Source organism: Colias croceus, chromosome 2 (genome assembly GCF_905220415.1).
Source record: "Colias croceus chromosome 2, ilColCroc2.1".
NCBI classification, from domain to species: Eukaryota; Metazoa; Arthropoda; class Insecta; order Lepidoptera; family Pieridae; genus Colias; species Colias croceus.
Window position 1 is genome coordinate 1955817 of NC_059538.1, and position 18454 is coordinate 1974270.

General features: G+C 35.7%; 1 protein-coding gene across 1 annotated transcript; it reads left to right on the top strand.

The window, feature by feature from the left end:
* The first annotated feature begins 92 nt into the window (after window positions 1-92).
* Window positions 93-18363, top strand: LOC123705056 (spindle pole body component 110). Its single transcript, XM_045653629.1, has 12 exons — window positions 93-198; window positions 920-1119; window positions 2037-2216; window positions 2906-2994; window positions 3343-3439; window positions 3913-4093; window positions 4443-4556; window positions 6019-6196; window positions 7297-7441; window positions 9038-9193; window positions 10060-10180; window positions 18248-18363. The coding sequence occupies exons 1-12, from the start codon at window positions 93-95 to the stop codon at window positions 18361-18363; spliced, it is 1683 nt and encodes a 560-aa protein (XP_045509585.1).
* Window positions 18364-18454: the final 91 nt, after the last annotated feature.

Consider the following 18454-nt stretch of genomic DNA (forward strand, 5'->3'; position numbering starts at 1 on the left):
GCACTGTTGCTAGTTGCTACCCTAAGGACAATTTGATCGATAATTCGTTGTTGAACTATTCGAAAATACCAAGAAGGCATTATTAAAATAAAATGGCCCTGTGTTATCATAAACATCCGTTTGAAATAGAGACGGAAGATCGTCTGACAACAATTAATACTAAAATATTTGAGATCAAAAAGAAAATACAGCTATCAGGTTTGGTCGATTCTACATATCATTTTAGTTTCTATATTGTTGGTAATCAGTCTTATGCTTTGTTCATTTTCTTTTACAGGTAAAGAAGGAATTAGTAGATAGTAGAATAAAATTCGGTAATCTTAGGTTAATCGGTATTTAAGTTTAACTGTAAGAAGGTAGGGACTAGGGACCCTATGCTCGTAAGTCCCTAACACGTCCCTAACTTTTGCTCTTTGAATATTTTGGCCATAAAAAAGCTTATGATAAGTAACGTCCTTTGCTTTTATTTTTTCGTAAGTAACTAGGTAGTTACCTAATGAATAAATAAAATAAATTTTTGAATAAGTACCCACATTATAGGTATTATGTATTAAAGAATTAACAACTCGCCCCCAATTTATACAAAGAAAAAACTTGTGCAATTTAAATTTTAAACTCCTTGTTGAGTTCCTATTATATAATAATTTATATAAATACTAGATTTCCGCCCTCGGCTTCGCCAGCGCAGTCAAAGAAAAACCCGCATAGTTCCCGTTCCCGTGGGATTTCCGGGATTGCGTCATTTTCCCGGGATAAAAAGTAGCCTATGTCCTTTCTCGGGTATCAAAATATCTCCATACCAAATTTCATGAAAATTGGTTCAGTAGTTTAGGCGTGATTGAGTAACAGACAGACAGACAGACAGAGTTACTTTCGCATTTATAATATTAGTATGGATTATTATGTTACATACAAATAGACGGTCAAAGAAAATCGCATTACGAGGAAAACGAAGCCGAGAGACAACAGAACAACGATCTCATAGACACTCTAAAGAGTGAAATCAAACTAAGATTGACAGAACTCGCACAAGCAAGGCAGGTGATCAGTGATGAGGAGGCGCAGATAAAGAAGTACCTGAATGAGGTCTGTCCTGTGGGGAATAAAACTGCTGATCAGGTACATAAGACTTACGAATTTTGAAAGCTGTATTAGTAGGTAAACCGTGTTTTAAAGCGTTTTTTTAGGGTTCCGTAGCCAAAATGGCAAAAACGGAACCCTTATAGTTTCGTCATGTCCGTCTGTCCGTCTGTCCGTCTGTCCGTCTGTCACAGCCGATTTACTCGGAAACTATAAGTACTACAGTGATGAAATTTGATGGGAATATGTGTTGTATGAACCGCTACAAAAATATGACACTAAATAGTAAAAAAAAGAATTGGGGGTGGGGCCCCCCATACATGTAACTGAGGGATGAAATTTTTTTTTTCGATGTACATACCCGTGTGGGGTATCAATGGAAAGGTCTTTTAAAATGATATAAAGTTTTCTAAAAAACATTTTTCTTAAAGTGAACGGTTTTTGAGATATCAGCTCTCAAAGTCGTAAAAAGTATGTCCCCCCCCCTCTATTTTTATAACTACGGGGTATAAAATTCTAAAAAAAATAGAGGTGATGCATGCTAATTAACTCTTTCAACGATTTTTGGTTTGATCAAAGTATCTCTTATAGTTTTTGAGATAGGTTGATTTAACTGTAATTTATTATATTTGCTGCTACGGAACCCTTTGTGCGCGAGCCCGACTCGCACTTGGCCGGTTTTTCTTCTTATAGGTAGGTACCTAGGTATAACTATTTTTTTATTGTGCTAAAGTTAATTTTCTATTTTAAATGTGTAAAATCTCGTAGTATTTAAATACCTATTTAAACAGATGCGTTATAAATTATAATTAAAAGATGAAAAAATGTTTTTAATAGGAAGTCTTTGTTTCTATTATCGAAATATCAAAATTCACGCTAAGTAGGTATCACCTAAGTATATTATTGTAAAATGTATTATATTATTATCTGTGACATTGCTTTCTACATTGTTACAGGTTATCCACAATCTAGATTTAAAAGTCATAGAACAACGAAAAATGCTGGACCTTTTAAAGTACGAGAAAGGCAGTAAAAAGAAAAAATTGAAAGAATTCGAGAAAGAATATGAGAAATTACTGATTGAAAGCACAAAAAGTGACCTCGTTAAGTCGAAGATGTCAACTAGATCCAAAAAGGTAATTTTACTGATATTTTTCCCAACTACAAAAAGAAGGAGTTTATTTATATGTTTTATGTATGTAGGTATGTTCAACGATTTATCCGCCACATGTAGACTGATTTTTCGGACACCCCACGCCATCTATAGCAATGTTAGTTTAACATCCCAATCAATATGAAACATAATATTTTCAACGATTTAAATATTAACGAATATATTTTTTTAGTTTCATAGCATACGAAATTAAAATGCATTAAATATAAATATTTGAAAGAATTGAACAACTTTATTGAGAATTAAATCGCCTTTAAAAGTTAATAATCAAGTCAAAGACCCAATAAAAATCCCAAAATAAGTAGGTCATCTGATATTAATTTTTGTTTTTTGATGTAATTTTATAATTTTTGTTGAAAATACTTTTTCTTTAATTTTTTTTAGTTTTATAGAGAAAAATATTAAGAATAGAAAAAAAAAGATGCGACAGAATCGAATCCCGCCCGATTCGAATTTCGAACTCGTATCTTCTGTCGTATCTTGACAACGCCGTTGCCCTACGACAACTAATTATTAAAAAAAATAATAATTTATGTATTTATCCAAATATTATGATTCATTCTAATCTAATAATTTTCTGCAAATAAATCATCTGCCCACAATCAAGCATATTATAATAAGTTGGATCACATAAATTACTTGTTATTTCAGCACATTTCCCATTTGGAAAACGAGATCCACACAGTTTTGATACAGTGGACTGAAGCAGAGTTGGTCAAGAAGAAATACGCGTCTATCAAGTAAAGTACCTATTTTTTTAAACTTATTTTTCTTATAATGTCTAATTGTCTATCGATTAATGTATTTTGTACAACATTATTGAATACATATTTCAAAGTTCTTCCAATAGGTGCAAAACGCACGAATTCATCATAGTCTTATCAGGATCTAGGTTACTTGTATACTAGAATCTTTAATTTAAAGGTTAGAAAAAAAGCGTGTAAAAACGACATAAGTGTAATTAAAGCTTTATTTCTTCATTCATATTTAGTTTAATTATTGTTTTTAATACGTATACTCATAAACTAAATTATGCAAAATACCATTGTGATATTTTTGACTTGCATATACCTATGATTGTGTATTAGGCAGGCGCTCGTAGAAGACTCCGTGAAGTTTGAAAGTTCTCTAGCTAAAATAGAAGATCTTCTGAAAAAACAACAGGAGGAGATAAAGAAACTCGAGGTTGGTCGTTATTACTTGAATTGTTATTTATAATATGATAAGTATAATGATACGTGACGAGTTTTGTTATTATAACTTGGTATTAGAAGTAAAATTCATGTCTCGTGCAAATAATTTTTATATGCAAAAAATATTAAATACACTCTTAAAATAGCATACAGGTACGCTAAAGAGCTCAATCCGTGCGTATACGCGCTATACCGCAGCAGCAACAGCAGAAGCTGCGCGTGCGCACGACGCGGAACATTCTAGAGCCGCTGAAAGAGCGTACTTCTCTATCTAGCTTGTTATACAATATAATATAATTGTATAATATATGTGCATAGATAGTGCATATTTACATAGTAAAAGGCACTATCTGTCGGGTCGGGTACTTACTGATTGTTATGTCGTCCAAATAAAGTGTTGTGTTGTTGTCCAAATAAACACAAAAGAGTTACAAAAAACAAAACAAAATCATCCATATTATACAGCACGTCCGCGACGAAGCATTATCCATGCGTATACGCGCGACCGCAGCAGCCACAGCAGAAGCTGCGCGTGCGCACGACGCGGAACATTCTAGAGCTGCTGAAAGGGCGTACTTCGCGCAGAGGTTTGAGGAACGACGCCGGGAGATGGAGAAGCTTGAGAAACGGATCTTTCCACCTGCTTGTGAGGATATTGTAAAAAAAAGTCGAACATTTTTTATTAATTTCGAGAATGCAATGAAAAGATTAACTAGAGGAGAATTTAGAAGAAAAAAAAAGTGAAAAATAAAATCTGGGTTATTTTTTTACTCGTTTTTCTGTTTATGAAAATTACTCGATGCAGCTGATTTGTTTGATTTCAGTTCACAAGAAGGTTTAGCATCAATAAAATGATCTATAGTGTTGTACAAAGTGAAAATCACGATTGTAGTTGCTTCATCATCAAAAGCTTTTTTTACGTTTATTCCAAGTGATATTTAGTATTTCATCTGACCAATCTCTCTGATTAAAATAAAAAAATAAACAAATTACAGTGCGTCCGGTACGCCAAGATTCAACGGGCTCTATGGACGGCGAACCTGCTGTGGAAGAAATATCACCAGATCAGGAGATGGAGGAAATATTCCAACGACTTATGAAGCTCACCGGTATGTATAAAAATATTGTTTATTCAGATAATAGGTACTACTATTCAATAACGACATTGCAAGAACTAAGTTCTATAGTTAACACGTTCACTGCGGGTCACCCACAATCGGCCTGGTGCTGTGCCAAATCACTGTGCGCGCGGAAAAAACAGGTCTTTCTCGCTTGTGCGGAACAGGTTTTCTGGGCATTTTTACGAGCATGATAGAGACAAATATAGTTTTCGAATTGTGACAAGAAATGTAGTAATATAGGCAGTTTACTTACGCGACAGGTCGTTTTCGACCTCCGCCGCACAGGACTTTAAAAATGTTACCTCAGTGCGGGAGCGGGCCTGTTTCGGTGGGTGACCGGTAGCGACCTGTTGCCGCACTGTGCAGATGCGTACGCGTTGAGCCGCCAGTAGTGTTGTGCAGTCAAAAGAAGGACGCGCGCTCATCGACTTCAAAATGGTGCATCGTAAAAAAAATAACGCTAGAAAATGTAAGTGATAGTGATACTGAAGACGATTACGAAGAGACTAAACGAATTAAATACAGGATAATATTTCAAAAGCAAAACCAAAGCCATCCAACAGCAAAATCACAATTTTAGAAAATAAAATAATCCGCCCAGCCAATTATAAACGCCAAAGTATTCTCGGCGACGACATAAGTGACGAAGAAATTTTCCCTAAAAGAAAAAAATATGACTACCCTGATTCTAGAAATGATATTTACATTAGTCCGAGTGGAACAAAACTTCGTCATGTTATGTCAAGACCATGATAACTTGGTTACGAATAATATCGTGGTAATTACATTAAATAGTTAAAGTTAATTAAGTATATAAAAAGAATTGTATTTAATTTTGTTTTTAATTACCTACTATGTTTGGCTTAGTGCTTATAAGATTTAAATATAATTAATGACTCGATATTTTATTTTCTTTCACTATCACATCACTATAAAAATTACACTTTGGTGCGGGATCAGGCCTTGGCGGCCTGACAATTTCATTTGCTAATTTCTCAATTTCTGTTTAGAGAATCCAGGGGCGGGATCAATGTATAGACAAGTGATTCATCAAGATTTCAAAACTGTAAAAAAATCATAGATACTTTATGGGTTGGCTAAGATAATAGAGCTTTAATACTTCGCAGAGCTGTCGTGTCGAAAGGGCCTGCCACGCACATTAAGAAAGTCAAGTGGGTGCTTTTTTGGACTGCCACCGCACCAGCTGAATGTCATTGTTATTTTTTACGCAGTGAACGTGTTAAATAGACAAATATGGTCGTCAAAACAAGCCTGAAAGAAGAAGGCAAATTTTAAATTTTATAAAGAATAGAAAAAATTCGATCACGAGGCGGGCCTTATATAAAGCATTTGAATGCCATATTATATTCTATTCTTTATACATTTAAAATTTGCCTTCTTCTTTCAGGCTTCAAGATCATTTACTACTAAATAAAGATATTATTTGCAGGAGTAACAGAACCAGAACAAGTCTTCGACCGCTTCCGAGCCCAACGGGAGACCAGTTCCCGTCTCAACTACTTGCAGCAGAGCATCGAGGACGAGAAGCTGCAGCTGGAGCGAGCGCAGACCACGCTCATGGCGGAGCTGGAGGGCTACAAGTTCGCGTCCGTCAAGGACAAGGACGAGTGAGTGGGCTACAGGGGTAGGCCACACTTACACTTGCAGCAGAGCATCGAGGACGAGAAGCTGCAGCTGGAGCGAGCGCAGACCACGCTCATGGCGGAGCTGGAGGGCTATAAGTTCGCGTCCGTCAAGGACAAGGACGAGTGAGTGGGCTACAGGGGTAGGCCACACTTACACTTGCAGCAGAGCATCGAGGACGAGAAGCTGCAGCTGGAGCGAGCGCAGACCACGCTCATGGCGGAGCTGGAGGGCTACAAGTTCGCGTCCGTCAAGGACAAGGACGAGTGAGTGGGCTACAGGGGTAGGCCACACTTACACTTGCAGCAGAGCATCGAGGACGAGAAGCTGCAGCTGGAGCGAGCGCAGACCACGCTCATGGCGGAGCTGGAGGGCTACAAGTTCGCGTCCGTCAAGGACAAGGACGAGTGAGTGGGCTACAGGGGTAGGCCACACTTACACTTGCAGCAGAGCATCGAGGACGAGAAGCTGCAGCTGGAGCGAGCGCAGACCACGCTCATGGCGGAGCTGGAGGGCTACAAGTTCGCGTCCGTCAAGGACAAGGACGAGTGAGTGGGCTACAGGGGTAGGCCACACTTACACTTGCAGCAGAGCATCGAGGACGAGAAGCTGCAGCTGGAGCGAGCGCAGACCACGCTCATGGCGGAGCTGGAGGGCTACAAGTTCGCGTCCGTCAAGGACAAGGACGAGTGAGTGGGCTACAGGGGTAGGCCACACTTACACTTGCAGCAGAGCATCGAGGACGAGAAGCTGCAGCTGGAGCGAGCGCAGACCACGCTCATGGTGGAGCTGGAGGGCTACAAGTTCGCGTCCGTCAAGGACAAGGACGAGTGAGTGGACTACAGGGGTAGGCCACACTTCAGAAAAATTATTGGCAAAATAGGCTTTGTTAGGTTTAAATCATAAGTACAAATTGTTGGGAAAATCGCTATAAATTAAAGGTAGAAACGATCTGCTATACGATCGATAATTGAGTGAAAACGAAGCTTAAAATAATAAGAAGATCTAATTTTCATAATTTCCTGACAAAACTGTATTGACAAAAATGTATTCTTTGCTAAATTTAATCTAATTATGATTTCAGAGGTCAAGATGAAATAATGAATCTAAAAACAGCAATAAAAGAAGAAGAAGAATCATACGAAACTCTGAAGAAGGAACTGGAAGAACTCGAAAGCTTCCTCCTGGATATCAAGAAATTGTTATACGATCTGTGCAAATTGCTGGAGGTGAGCTTATGTTAAATTTTTGGCTTTAATAAGTAAAATATAGTGAAATCTGTATGATTTTTCTCAAACACTCATTTATTATGAATAAAAATCAATTTTTGATGATTAAAAATGGAGGATCTTATGCAAGGGACAGTTAGCATGGTTGCCGCGTGGCTTGAATGAGTTGCGAGAATTCGTCTAATTCAATTTTCTAATTAAATGTGTTTTCTATTTACTTTAACTTGGCTCAAAGTTTGACTTTGGCATATACTTACATTATGGTACGGGAGCTAGCAACGTTTAAAAAAAAGTCATTTTAGTATAGTTGGGTTTTTGATATACTGTTTCTCTTGCTATTTCGGTTAGAGTCCGGGCTGTCTGGCTGGCCGCAGTGGTTGCGTTTATTAGTGCGCATCTTATCTGCACAGGAAAATATCCTTAATTTAAAGTCATTTTTTAACGCGTAATTTTTAATCTTTTGCCTTTAGATAGATCCTTCAGACATAATTTTTTTATTGCAAGACGTTTTTTTCGTTGTAAAATAGGTGCCATACGCAATTTTTATTTCAAAATAACTAAAATGTCATCGAAATAAGTGAAATTACATCAACATGAGTCCGCTTAAAAGGTAAGTAATAACTTTATTATTTATATTGTATTATCCTTTTTTAATACTTATATTGAATAATTAGTAAACTAATATTTTTAATAGATGGTTTCATATTTATTACACTTTTGGATATAAATATGAATTTGATGATATTTGTATTTTCTAGTGTTTGATTTTACGCGAATATTATACATTTTGAAATTAAAGACTTGGGAAAATAATTATACAATGAATAAATCGCGTTTAAAATCCGTTAAAAAGTCTTTAATTTCTTGATGATATTTGGTTTTTATCAAGTTTACATTAACGTCCTATTTGAGGTTCGTTGGGAAAAGGAGGCGATATGGTAGATTGTTGCAAAAAACTGTAAATAGTAAAATGAATATTATATATTATAGTATAAGTAACACAGTGATTACTTATCCTTCACTGGGACTCATGTTGATGGAATTTCACTTACTTCGATGATATTTTAATTATTTTGAAATAAAAATTGCGTCTGGCACCTATTTAACAACGAAAAAAACGTCTTGCAATAAAAAATGTATGTCTAATTGATCTATCTAAAGGCAAAAGATTAAAAATTACGCGTTAAAAAATGACTTTAAATTAAGGATATTTTCCTGTGCAGATAAGATGCGCACTATTAAACGCAACCACTGCGGCCAGCCAGACAGCCCGGACTCTAACCGAAGTAGCAAGAGGAACAGCATATCAAAGAACCAACTATACTAAAATGCTCACTTGTCAACGTTGCTACCTCCTATACGACCTCGACCTTAGGCCGGTTGCAGAGCTTCACCGACCATCAGTGCGTACGTCAGTCGCGCTTGTCATATGTATGGAAATTCACAAAACCGTTCATAGCTAGACCGACCATACGCACGCGTATTTCCATACATATGACAAGCGCGACTGACGTACGCACTGATGGTCGGTGAAGCTCTGCAACCGGCCTTAGCATATGAACTTGTGTTAGTAAAAGCTGATTTTCTATCCAATAGCCAGTAGTCCCGGAACCACCAACACCGGAATGGACGGCAGAAGCACGTGACGTACAGGAAACTATACGTGTAGTGGCCGTTCGGCTTGAACGGGCAAGGGATAAACATAGCACGCTTGTGGAACGGCCGAGAGATGGCGTTGCTATGCCTTCTAATGTGAGTTATAATGCCTATTTTAACGAAGGACTGTATCAATTATAAGTAGATTGTTTTATTTATATTTTACTGGCTGTGCTCCACGGTTTTACTCGCATTGCTCAGCTTCTGTTGTTCTTAGCGTGATGATATACAGCCTTCCTCGATAAATGGGGTATCTAAACTCTATCACTGAAATAATTTTTCAAATCGGACCGGACAGATAGCTCCTGAGAATTGAGATTAGTGCGATTAATAAACAAAAATACAAGCTCTTCCGCTTTACAATATTAGTGTAGATGCTAGGTAACTAACTATTATATAACGAAACTTATCCTGGGGTGATCAAATTAAGGAAGTGCAGAAAAAAGTATATGCCTCTGCTTCTTCTCTTCGTCGGTTGCGCAACTAACTAACTTATTTATTATTATATTATTATTTTTTTTTAAGTATTGATGTAGTATGTATGTAATATTGATATTATTAAGTTTTGTATACATTACTATTTATCTAATATTTTTTTATTTTGTTTTCTTATCCCTGATTTTATTTATTTATTTATTTTTCTTTATGATTGCGTCTTCGCGCTTAACCAGCATCGTACATGTCCTTTATTTTTCGGTTGCCTGGAAGAGATTGCTTTAAGCAATAAGGCCGCCAATTGTGCACTTACCATATTCATGTTCTCCATGTTAAACTTAAATTATATATGTTTTTTTTTATTACTGGTATTGTACAATAAAGTGTATATAAATAAATAAATAAATATTATACATGAACAAATTAAACTAGCTAACTAACATCCTGGCTATACTATGTATTTTATAATATATTATTATTTGAATGTCATTTTAGTCAATTTTCCTTACACTAACATATTGGAACAGCCGACAAGTGTAGCGGCGTCAGTAGCGGCATCAGCGCCGAGCCACAGCACACAGCGCGACTCGGAGCGACTTGCGCCTGCGTATCGGGACCTCGCACTGAGGGAGCCCGGCAAACCGACCGGTAAGATATACATGAAAAAAATACATATAATATGCGTTACAGTAAAAAAACGTAATATGATCATGTTGACATGACTATAATACACATACAGTGCCACAAACTTAACTGACCCGGTAACAAAAAACTGGAACTACGTAGTAGTGAAATCGACATCAGTCGGGTCAGATAAGTTTGTAGCACTAAGTATACGACGTGACTGTAATATGCATGGTGTGACATAAACCCAAATAGCGTGACAATTTTTTTTTTTTTTTTTTTTAATTTGTAATAGGCGGACGTTTGACCGCAGTCCCACCTGATGGAAAGCGGTAACGCAGTCTAAGATGGTAAGTCACGTCTACCTAGAAGGTGCCTATTAACTCGTCTCTTGAAGGAACCCAGGTTGTAATTTTCCGGAAAGACAGATGCCGGCAGGGAATTCCACTCCTTTGCAGTTCGCACTAGAAAAGAAGACGCAAAGCGTGCTGTGCGAGCTGTCGGCATTTCCACTAAGTAGGGATGGTATCCTGCCGTGCGCCTAGATGTTCGTTGGAAAAAAGGACAAGCAGGGATGAGGCTGTGTAATTCAGTTGCACATTCGCCGAAGTGTAGGCGATAGAACACCGAAAGACTGGCAATTTTGCGGCGATGACCAAGACTCTGAAGGCGGTTTTCGCATAAATGGTCGTCACCTATAATCCTTTTGGCTCGTCTTTCCATCGCATCCAAAATATCAAGGTGGCATTTGGCAGTGCCTGCCCAGAGGTGGCAGCAGTATTCCACACATGATCGAACTTGCGCTTTGTAAAGATTAAGAAGCTGTTCAGGTGTGAAATACTGCCGCACTTTGCCTAGTATGCTAAGTTTTTTAGCCGCGAGTTGTGCTTTGGACGCAATGAACCATCCAATACTACACATGACGTGACATAAACCCATACTACGTGACAATACTACGCATGACACGTGTACCTTTAAAAAATAAGTCATTATGTTATATAGCTGAAGCTTAGATTACAAAATAAAAGACAGATGGAGCGTTGCCGAACTAAACCGAAAAAATTATCGTCATTTTCAAAAAAGCTATGTGTGCTGTCATTTCGCCGCTGCACTGTATGTACACGGTGCTTCTGTGTGCGTGTAATGTTGCCAGATATTGAAAAATTTCCCAAATTTTTCCCCGACTACGGAAAAAAGAGGGTTATGTTTTTCGAGTTTATGGATGTATGTATAATATTTCTTTGACACGCCCTGCAGTATAAACCGTTGGACCGATTTTGAGTTGTGAGGTTTCATTGCAATGATCTGAATTATTATGTTAGTGGCGGTAGTGACGTAGGCTATATAGGTACATAAATGAGAAGTCAAGTTTTAATTTTTATTTAAATTCTTTTATTACATAAAGTACCTGCCTACTAAAGTTATATATGGACAAAATAATCGTATTCAATTTTTTATTAAATAAATTACATAAAAAAAGTTTCAATATTAACTATAATAATTATATTATTTCTTATTTTTCATAATATATACGAATAGCGGTAGTTTTTAGTCGAGGATACGGGACATTTTATTTTCATCATAATATATCCATCATGGAGTTCACATAAATTAAATCGCTAGCGAAAACGACTATGACGTTTTTAAGCTTTATAAAAGTAACAAAATAATGTATTATGCTTATTAAAATAATCTAATAATTATCATGAACCTTTAGTGTACTATACAAATAATCACATCCACGATCGAAAAAATCCAACAGCATTACTCTGAAGATCTTTTAACCATTTTACCGTTTTACCAATAAAAATGGCAAATTCATTTTCAAAATACTGGCAACATACGTTGAAGTTTTGTATTCCTTCATATCTGTAAAATTATTATTCGTATTAAAGAAATAAATCAGCCAAATAATGTACAGAAAACCTGTGAAACGATGTTTTATCTTTTTTTTTGATTTCGGGAACAAATTTTACAGCGTTTTATTATCACAAGACGGCATTTTTTTACTAAAATTGCAAACCCTTTTTGACGTATTGCATGACACTTTATGCGCTATAGCACTGGTGCAGCGACGTATTTGTTTTTGATTTCGTATTTTCTTTGACAAGGGCGACGGGCGGTTGTCATCGTAGAGGGAGAATGAACTATAGAGGAGGCACTAAAATGACAAGTAATGCGTGAGAGAAATACACTTATGACTATAAAGCTAAGAGCAAGCGAGACAGAAACATTGTTTTTTGTTTCTCTCATGTTATGCGATTTCTTTTGTTGGGGACAAAGGCAGTTTGTCCCAAACAAGCGGCTACAGTCCATTGTTTTGCTAGTTTTCTGTTTTTTCTCGCTGTTAAGTGACTTCAAAGTTTAATAAACGTTGACAGTGATCTGTTTTAATCCGACTTTAAGTGAAAATATGGTGCGTTGTAGTGTGATTGGTTGTAAAAATCGGCCGGAACGAAGATTACCAAATATTACCTTTCACACGTAAGTAAACTTATTTGAAGTATATTGTTTTATAGAACTGGATATAGTTGATACATTTTCATTAACTCTAATGTGAAATTATCTACAAATATATAATATTTTCATCGAAATAGACGTAAACATTTTTTTGTGTTATCCGACTAAATTACGAAGTGTTCTTGTTGTTCAGGACGCCATTTGTTTTTACGTAGTTTCAAATTAATGGTATAATCATGTGATTAACATTAGGGATACCAGTACAGGGTAAAATTTTCCCCAAAATCGTGAAAATGTTTTTTTAATATTAAATAATATGTTTTTTAGGTTTCCAAAAGAAACAAGTACATTAAACAGATGGATTCGAGCTACCGGAAGGAAGAACTGGTTACCAGGAAAAAGTCACAGAATATGTTCTATACATTTTGAGTCGCGTTATTTTCGAAAAACGAAAAAAAAAACCTATTTGATGCCCAATGCAATTCCAACACTTTTTACAACAGTGAGTAATTTTTGTGATGCGTTTAGTTTGGATTTAAATGTTGTAGTTTAAATATTCATAGACCGATTTTGTTGCTACGTCTACATAATAAACAAAACAAGTTATTAATTTATTTTTATATATTTTATATATGTATTTTCTAATTATACTAAATCAAATTTTATTTTTTTAGGATATTATTGTTGAGCGACTGAGTACTGCCCAACAATCAAAAATCCATGGACCAGGTCTTAAGGTAAATTAATAATTTCATTGCACTTTCCCACGAGCAACAACACTGCACTATTTTAGAACTGCACGACATACCGTGGAGAGGAAGTTTATGTGGTGTTGTTGTGTGTGTACACGGCTCATATGAATGTGTGAAGCCTGGATTAGTCACCGGTTTTTTTACACCTTTTATTTTGTACATGGATATTCTAAGTATTATCTGATTCAACTAACTTAATCTTTTCAGGATGTTGTTGAGCTACCTAATACAAGCGAACAGCCGAAAACCCCTGAACCAAGTCTTGAGGTAAATTGATTATATTATAAAATTATGGTGAAATATATATCTATACTAATATTATAAAGCTGAAGAGTTAGTTTGTTTGTTTGAACGCACTAATCTCAGGAACTACTGGTCCAATTTGAGAATTTCTTTCGGTGTTAGATAGCCCATTTATCGAGGAAGGCTTTAGGCTATATATTATCTCAACAGACCAACAGGAGCGGAGCAATGCGGGTGAAACCGCGGGACATAGCTAGTTAGTAATAATTTCATTTGGGTACATTTTGTACATTTATGTTATTTGAATTTTCTGGTTTACCGAAGTTAAACTTTATCTTTTCAGGATATTACTGAGCTACCTAGTACTAGCAAACAGTCGAAAGCCCCTGAACCAAGTTTTGAGGTATATCATTATTTCATAAGAGTACAACAATAAATTAATGAATGAATACATTTATTTCTGAAACAATGAAGTAGATAGAGTATAGTAATAATTTCATCACGCCGGTGCCAGCGCATGGTGACAGCGCTTGTGGCCGATCACGGAGCCAGGAGCAGGAGCCGCCGTTGTGAAACTATATAGTGCTCGCGCAATAACTAAAACCGTAGCAAATGTTAAAGAACAGCCGAAGTGATATCATTCTTTAATGGCGTATAGGAAATGTTGCCACAGCGTGGTTTTATAGCGTGACCAAAAAATATATTTTGAAGAGTTACCGTGGGAGCACTGTAACTGTTTAGAGTTATTTGTATAAGTAGTACATTTTGTCTTATTTAGGTACATTTGTGTGGTCTTATATTTTTTTAAATTGTAAAATTATTTAAGTTGGAATAGGCATCAAATCTACTAAAATTGTGAGGGGAATCTAAAGCCTGTAACATAGTTTTGAACTAATACATGCTTTAATTTCCCCAAATATATAAACTGTATTATTTTAATACTTTTTAATTAAAGATTTTTTTCTATTCTATATTTCTGTTTCCAGTTTGCAAAAAATAACTTAATATTTTTTTTTCCAGGTGGAAACACCGAGAAAAATCAAATTAAGAAAAAAATTAATAAATAAAGAACATGTAGCCGAGCAAAGAAAAAAGAAAATTGCAGTATTGAGGACAAGAGCGTGGCGGTTAAAGAAAAAGAATGCAGAACTGTGCAGCATATTAGAAGATTTAAAAGCCCGATGTTTAATAAATCAAGAATCTGCTGATGTTTTGTCATCTATAGAAACGGCAAATAAGGACTTTTTAAAAAGATATATTTGTAAAGAATCCGCACCTAGGAAGTATTCTGCAGAGTTAAGAAAATTTGCATTAACTCTCCACTTTATAAGTCCAAGAGCCTACGATCATGTTCGAAAATATTTCAATACATGCCTTCCTCACCCACGAACTCTTTCACGGTGGTACCAGTGTATAGACGGTAGTCCAGGGATCAGTAGAGAATCTTTAGAAGCAATAAAACTACTCAAATTAGCTAATAGTATAGTGAATCCATTTCGCAAATTATTTTGCGCCCTATGTTTCGATGAAATGGTTATTAGAAAGCATGTAGATTTTGATGGTCAAAACTGTATAGGGTTTGTAGATTGTGGCAATAATATAAGTAGTGGTCAATTAGCTAAGGAAGCCCTTGTCTTTATGCTAACTGCTATAAATGGTAGTTGGAAAATACCTTTAGGGTACTTTTTAATAGATGGTATTTCGGCATATCAAAAAGCCAATTTAGTTCAGACCTGTATTAAAACCGTTCATGATGAATGTGGAGTAGAAATTTTATCACTTACATTCGATGGCTGTCCAACAAACTTTGCAATGGCTAAATTATTAGGGTGTTGTTTACAAGATACTCAAATAGATCCTACTTTCCAAGTAGGTGACAAAAAAATTATTATATACCCAGATCCATCACATATGCTTAAATTAGTACGGAATACTTTGGCTCAGAAAGGACCCATCATTGATAGGCAGGGACGCACTATTTCCTGGGAATACATCAAACATTTAATTGATTTGCAGGAAAATGAAGGACTTCACCTAGCTAATAAACTGAAAAGATCTCATATGAATTTTAGGCAACAGATCATGAAAGTAAAGTTGGCTGCTCAGACTTTCAGTAATTCTGTTGCTGATGCCATAGAATTTTGTAACGAAGAACTTAAAATTGATAATTTCTCAAATTCGGAGGCTACAGTAGAATTTATTAAAAATATAAATGACTTGTTTGACATATTAAATTCAAGAAATATGAATGCATATACACATAAAAAACCTCTATTCGAGGGAAACTTTTTAAATACTAAATTGATTCTTGAACAAATATATCAATATTTAATGAACTTACATTTAGGTGGCATGCCCATCCTTAATACAAACCGAAAGACTGGATTTTTGGGCTTTATGATTTGTATACGAGGGATAATTTTTCTATACGAAAATTATGCCAGAAGTGAATCCTTACAATTTCTGTGTACGTATAAGCTTAGCCAAGATCACTTGGAGTATTTCTTTAGCGCGATTAGGGCTAAAGGTGGATTTAACAATAACCCTACAGCCAAACAATTTAAATCCGCTTTCAAACGGATGCTAGTCCATGGTGAACTTAAACATATCACTACAGGTAATTGCATTCCTCTACAGGAAATAAATATACTAACATATACCAAACCGGAAATTGCAATAAATAAAACCACTGAAAGAATTAAACTAATAGATGAAACTGATGATTCTGAGATACGTGACATTGATTTTATACGCACTATGGATGACCACGACTATTTAAGTGATCCTAGTAAACTGACCGAATTTTCGAAACAAATTATTATTTATATCGCAGGGTTTGTTGTAAGCCAACTGAAAAAAGAACTTAAGTGTCCTGATTGTACGTCAGTTTTGACTGCGGATAAATTTAAAAGTTTCTTGTATAAAAAAGACAAGGGGGGACTGCAATATCCTAGTAAAGATGTAGTTGCCATTTGTACATTTAGTGAGAAAATTTTCCGTCAAAATAGAGATATGAGTAAGAAAAATTATTTTCATATTATTTCTCAAGAATGTCTCAAAAGATGCCTTAATGAAAATCTTTTTTCAAGATTAAGTGATCATTTTAAAAATCAATTATTTTTAGACTGTCACTACTCACTTTTAATTAAATCCATCTGCGGAAAATATATAAAAGTTAGGATGCATTATGCAACAAAAAAAATGTCTGAGGTGGATGACAAGGTACGCAACTTTTATAACAAGTTAATTTTATTTAAAGGTCAATGATTTTGAAGGTCAAGGATTCAACACCATCCTTAACTCTTAATTATAAGATTTTTTTTATGTTTGTATTAGTCATCTTCCCAGGGTCTAAAGATTGTCTGTGCCGAATTTCATCAAAATCGGTCCAGTAGTTTATTCGTGAAAACCATACATACATACATAATTACAAACCTTTATAATATTAGTATAGATTGTTAGCTTAGCTATTATATTCCTTATAAATTACTATCTCTTAAAATAACAATGTTTATACGAAGCGATATGTAATACTTATTTTAAAAAGTTGATTGTGAAGCTGTAAATGCTAAATCGAATATGGTGAAATTTGAATAAACATAGTCTTCTCGTCTGTCTAGTCAAGACTCTGCCCTCGTCCTTCAATCTACGACTTGCAAACGCAACGCCTCCGTATAAATGGGTGACACAATTCCTTACACATTACCTAATAACCTCTACGTACGCTACCACGATTTTGACCATATCCGAAATTACAATAATCAAACCACGCCCAATGGTTAATGTAATAGATATAATATAAAGTACCTAATGTCCGATTTATTCCAGATATTGATGCATGCCAAAAAGGAGGACTAGGCCTACTGGGGATACCTCTTTAAAAAAACGCACCTAAGGTTCTTACCTCACAGGTGGTGTGGAAAAAGAACCAATACAATACAACAGTGAATATATATATATACTAGCGGTCCGCCCCGGCTTCGCCCGTGGTACATATTTCGCAATAAAAGGTAGCCTATGTTCTTTCTCAGGGTCTAAAGATTGTCTGTGCCAAATTTCATCAAAATCGGCCCAGTAGTTTATGCGTGAAAACCATACATACATACATACAAACCTTTCCTCTTTATAATATTAGTACAGATTTAAAAATTGCGGGTCGTAGCGTTTGCGGCGGTACCGGCCAGCCGGCTATATATTTTATACCCGTGCAAAGCCGGAGCGGGCCGCTATGTTTTTATATACAACGTTCATAATTTTTCTGTAGTGTATTTACTATTTGGTATCAGCATTGCACCCGTGCGAAGCCGGGGCGGGTCGCTAGTTAAGTTAATAAATAACAAAATCTTTTCAAATCTGTCTTTTTCTTCATAAACCTATCTTACAAAAAAATACCCAAACATTTATAGATATTTTGCCAGTTTTTCGGATAAAAAGTTTTTGTAATAGTTGGCAACATTGACGTAAGGATTTGCCATCTCGTTCGGGTATACGCCGATGACGACTCTATAGTTCATTCTCCCTCTACGGTTGTCATGCTCCATCTGTACTTTATTTTGTAATCTGAGAGCTGAAGTTATTCTTTTCTAAATATAAATTTTCAATAAAATATAAAACAACAATTCTTCATAAATTCCAGTATCTGATGAAGAAGAAGACATTCCTTCAAGATGTTACCTGAAGAGGCAAGCTCAGCTCATCATTGACACTAAGTGTCGTAGGAAAGGCTTCCGACCACCATACCCTCGGAGATAACCGCATCTTAGATTCAGAACTATAATTATTAAATGAATGTAATATGATAAATAAAGAGGGAATTCAAACATATTTGTATTTTTTTTTCACA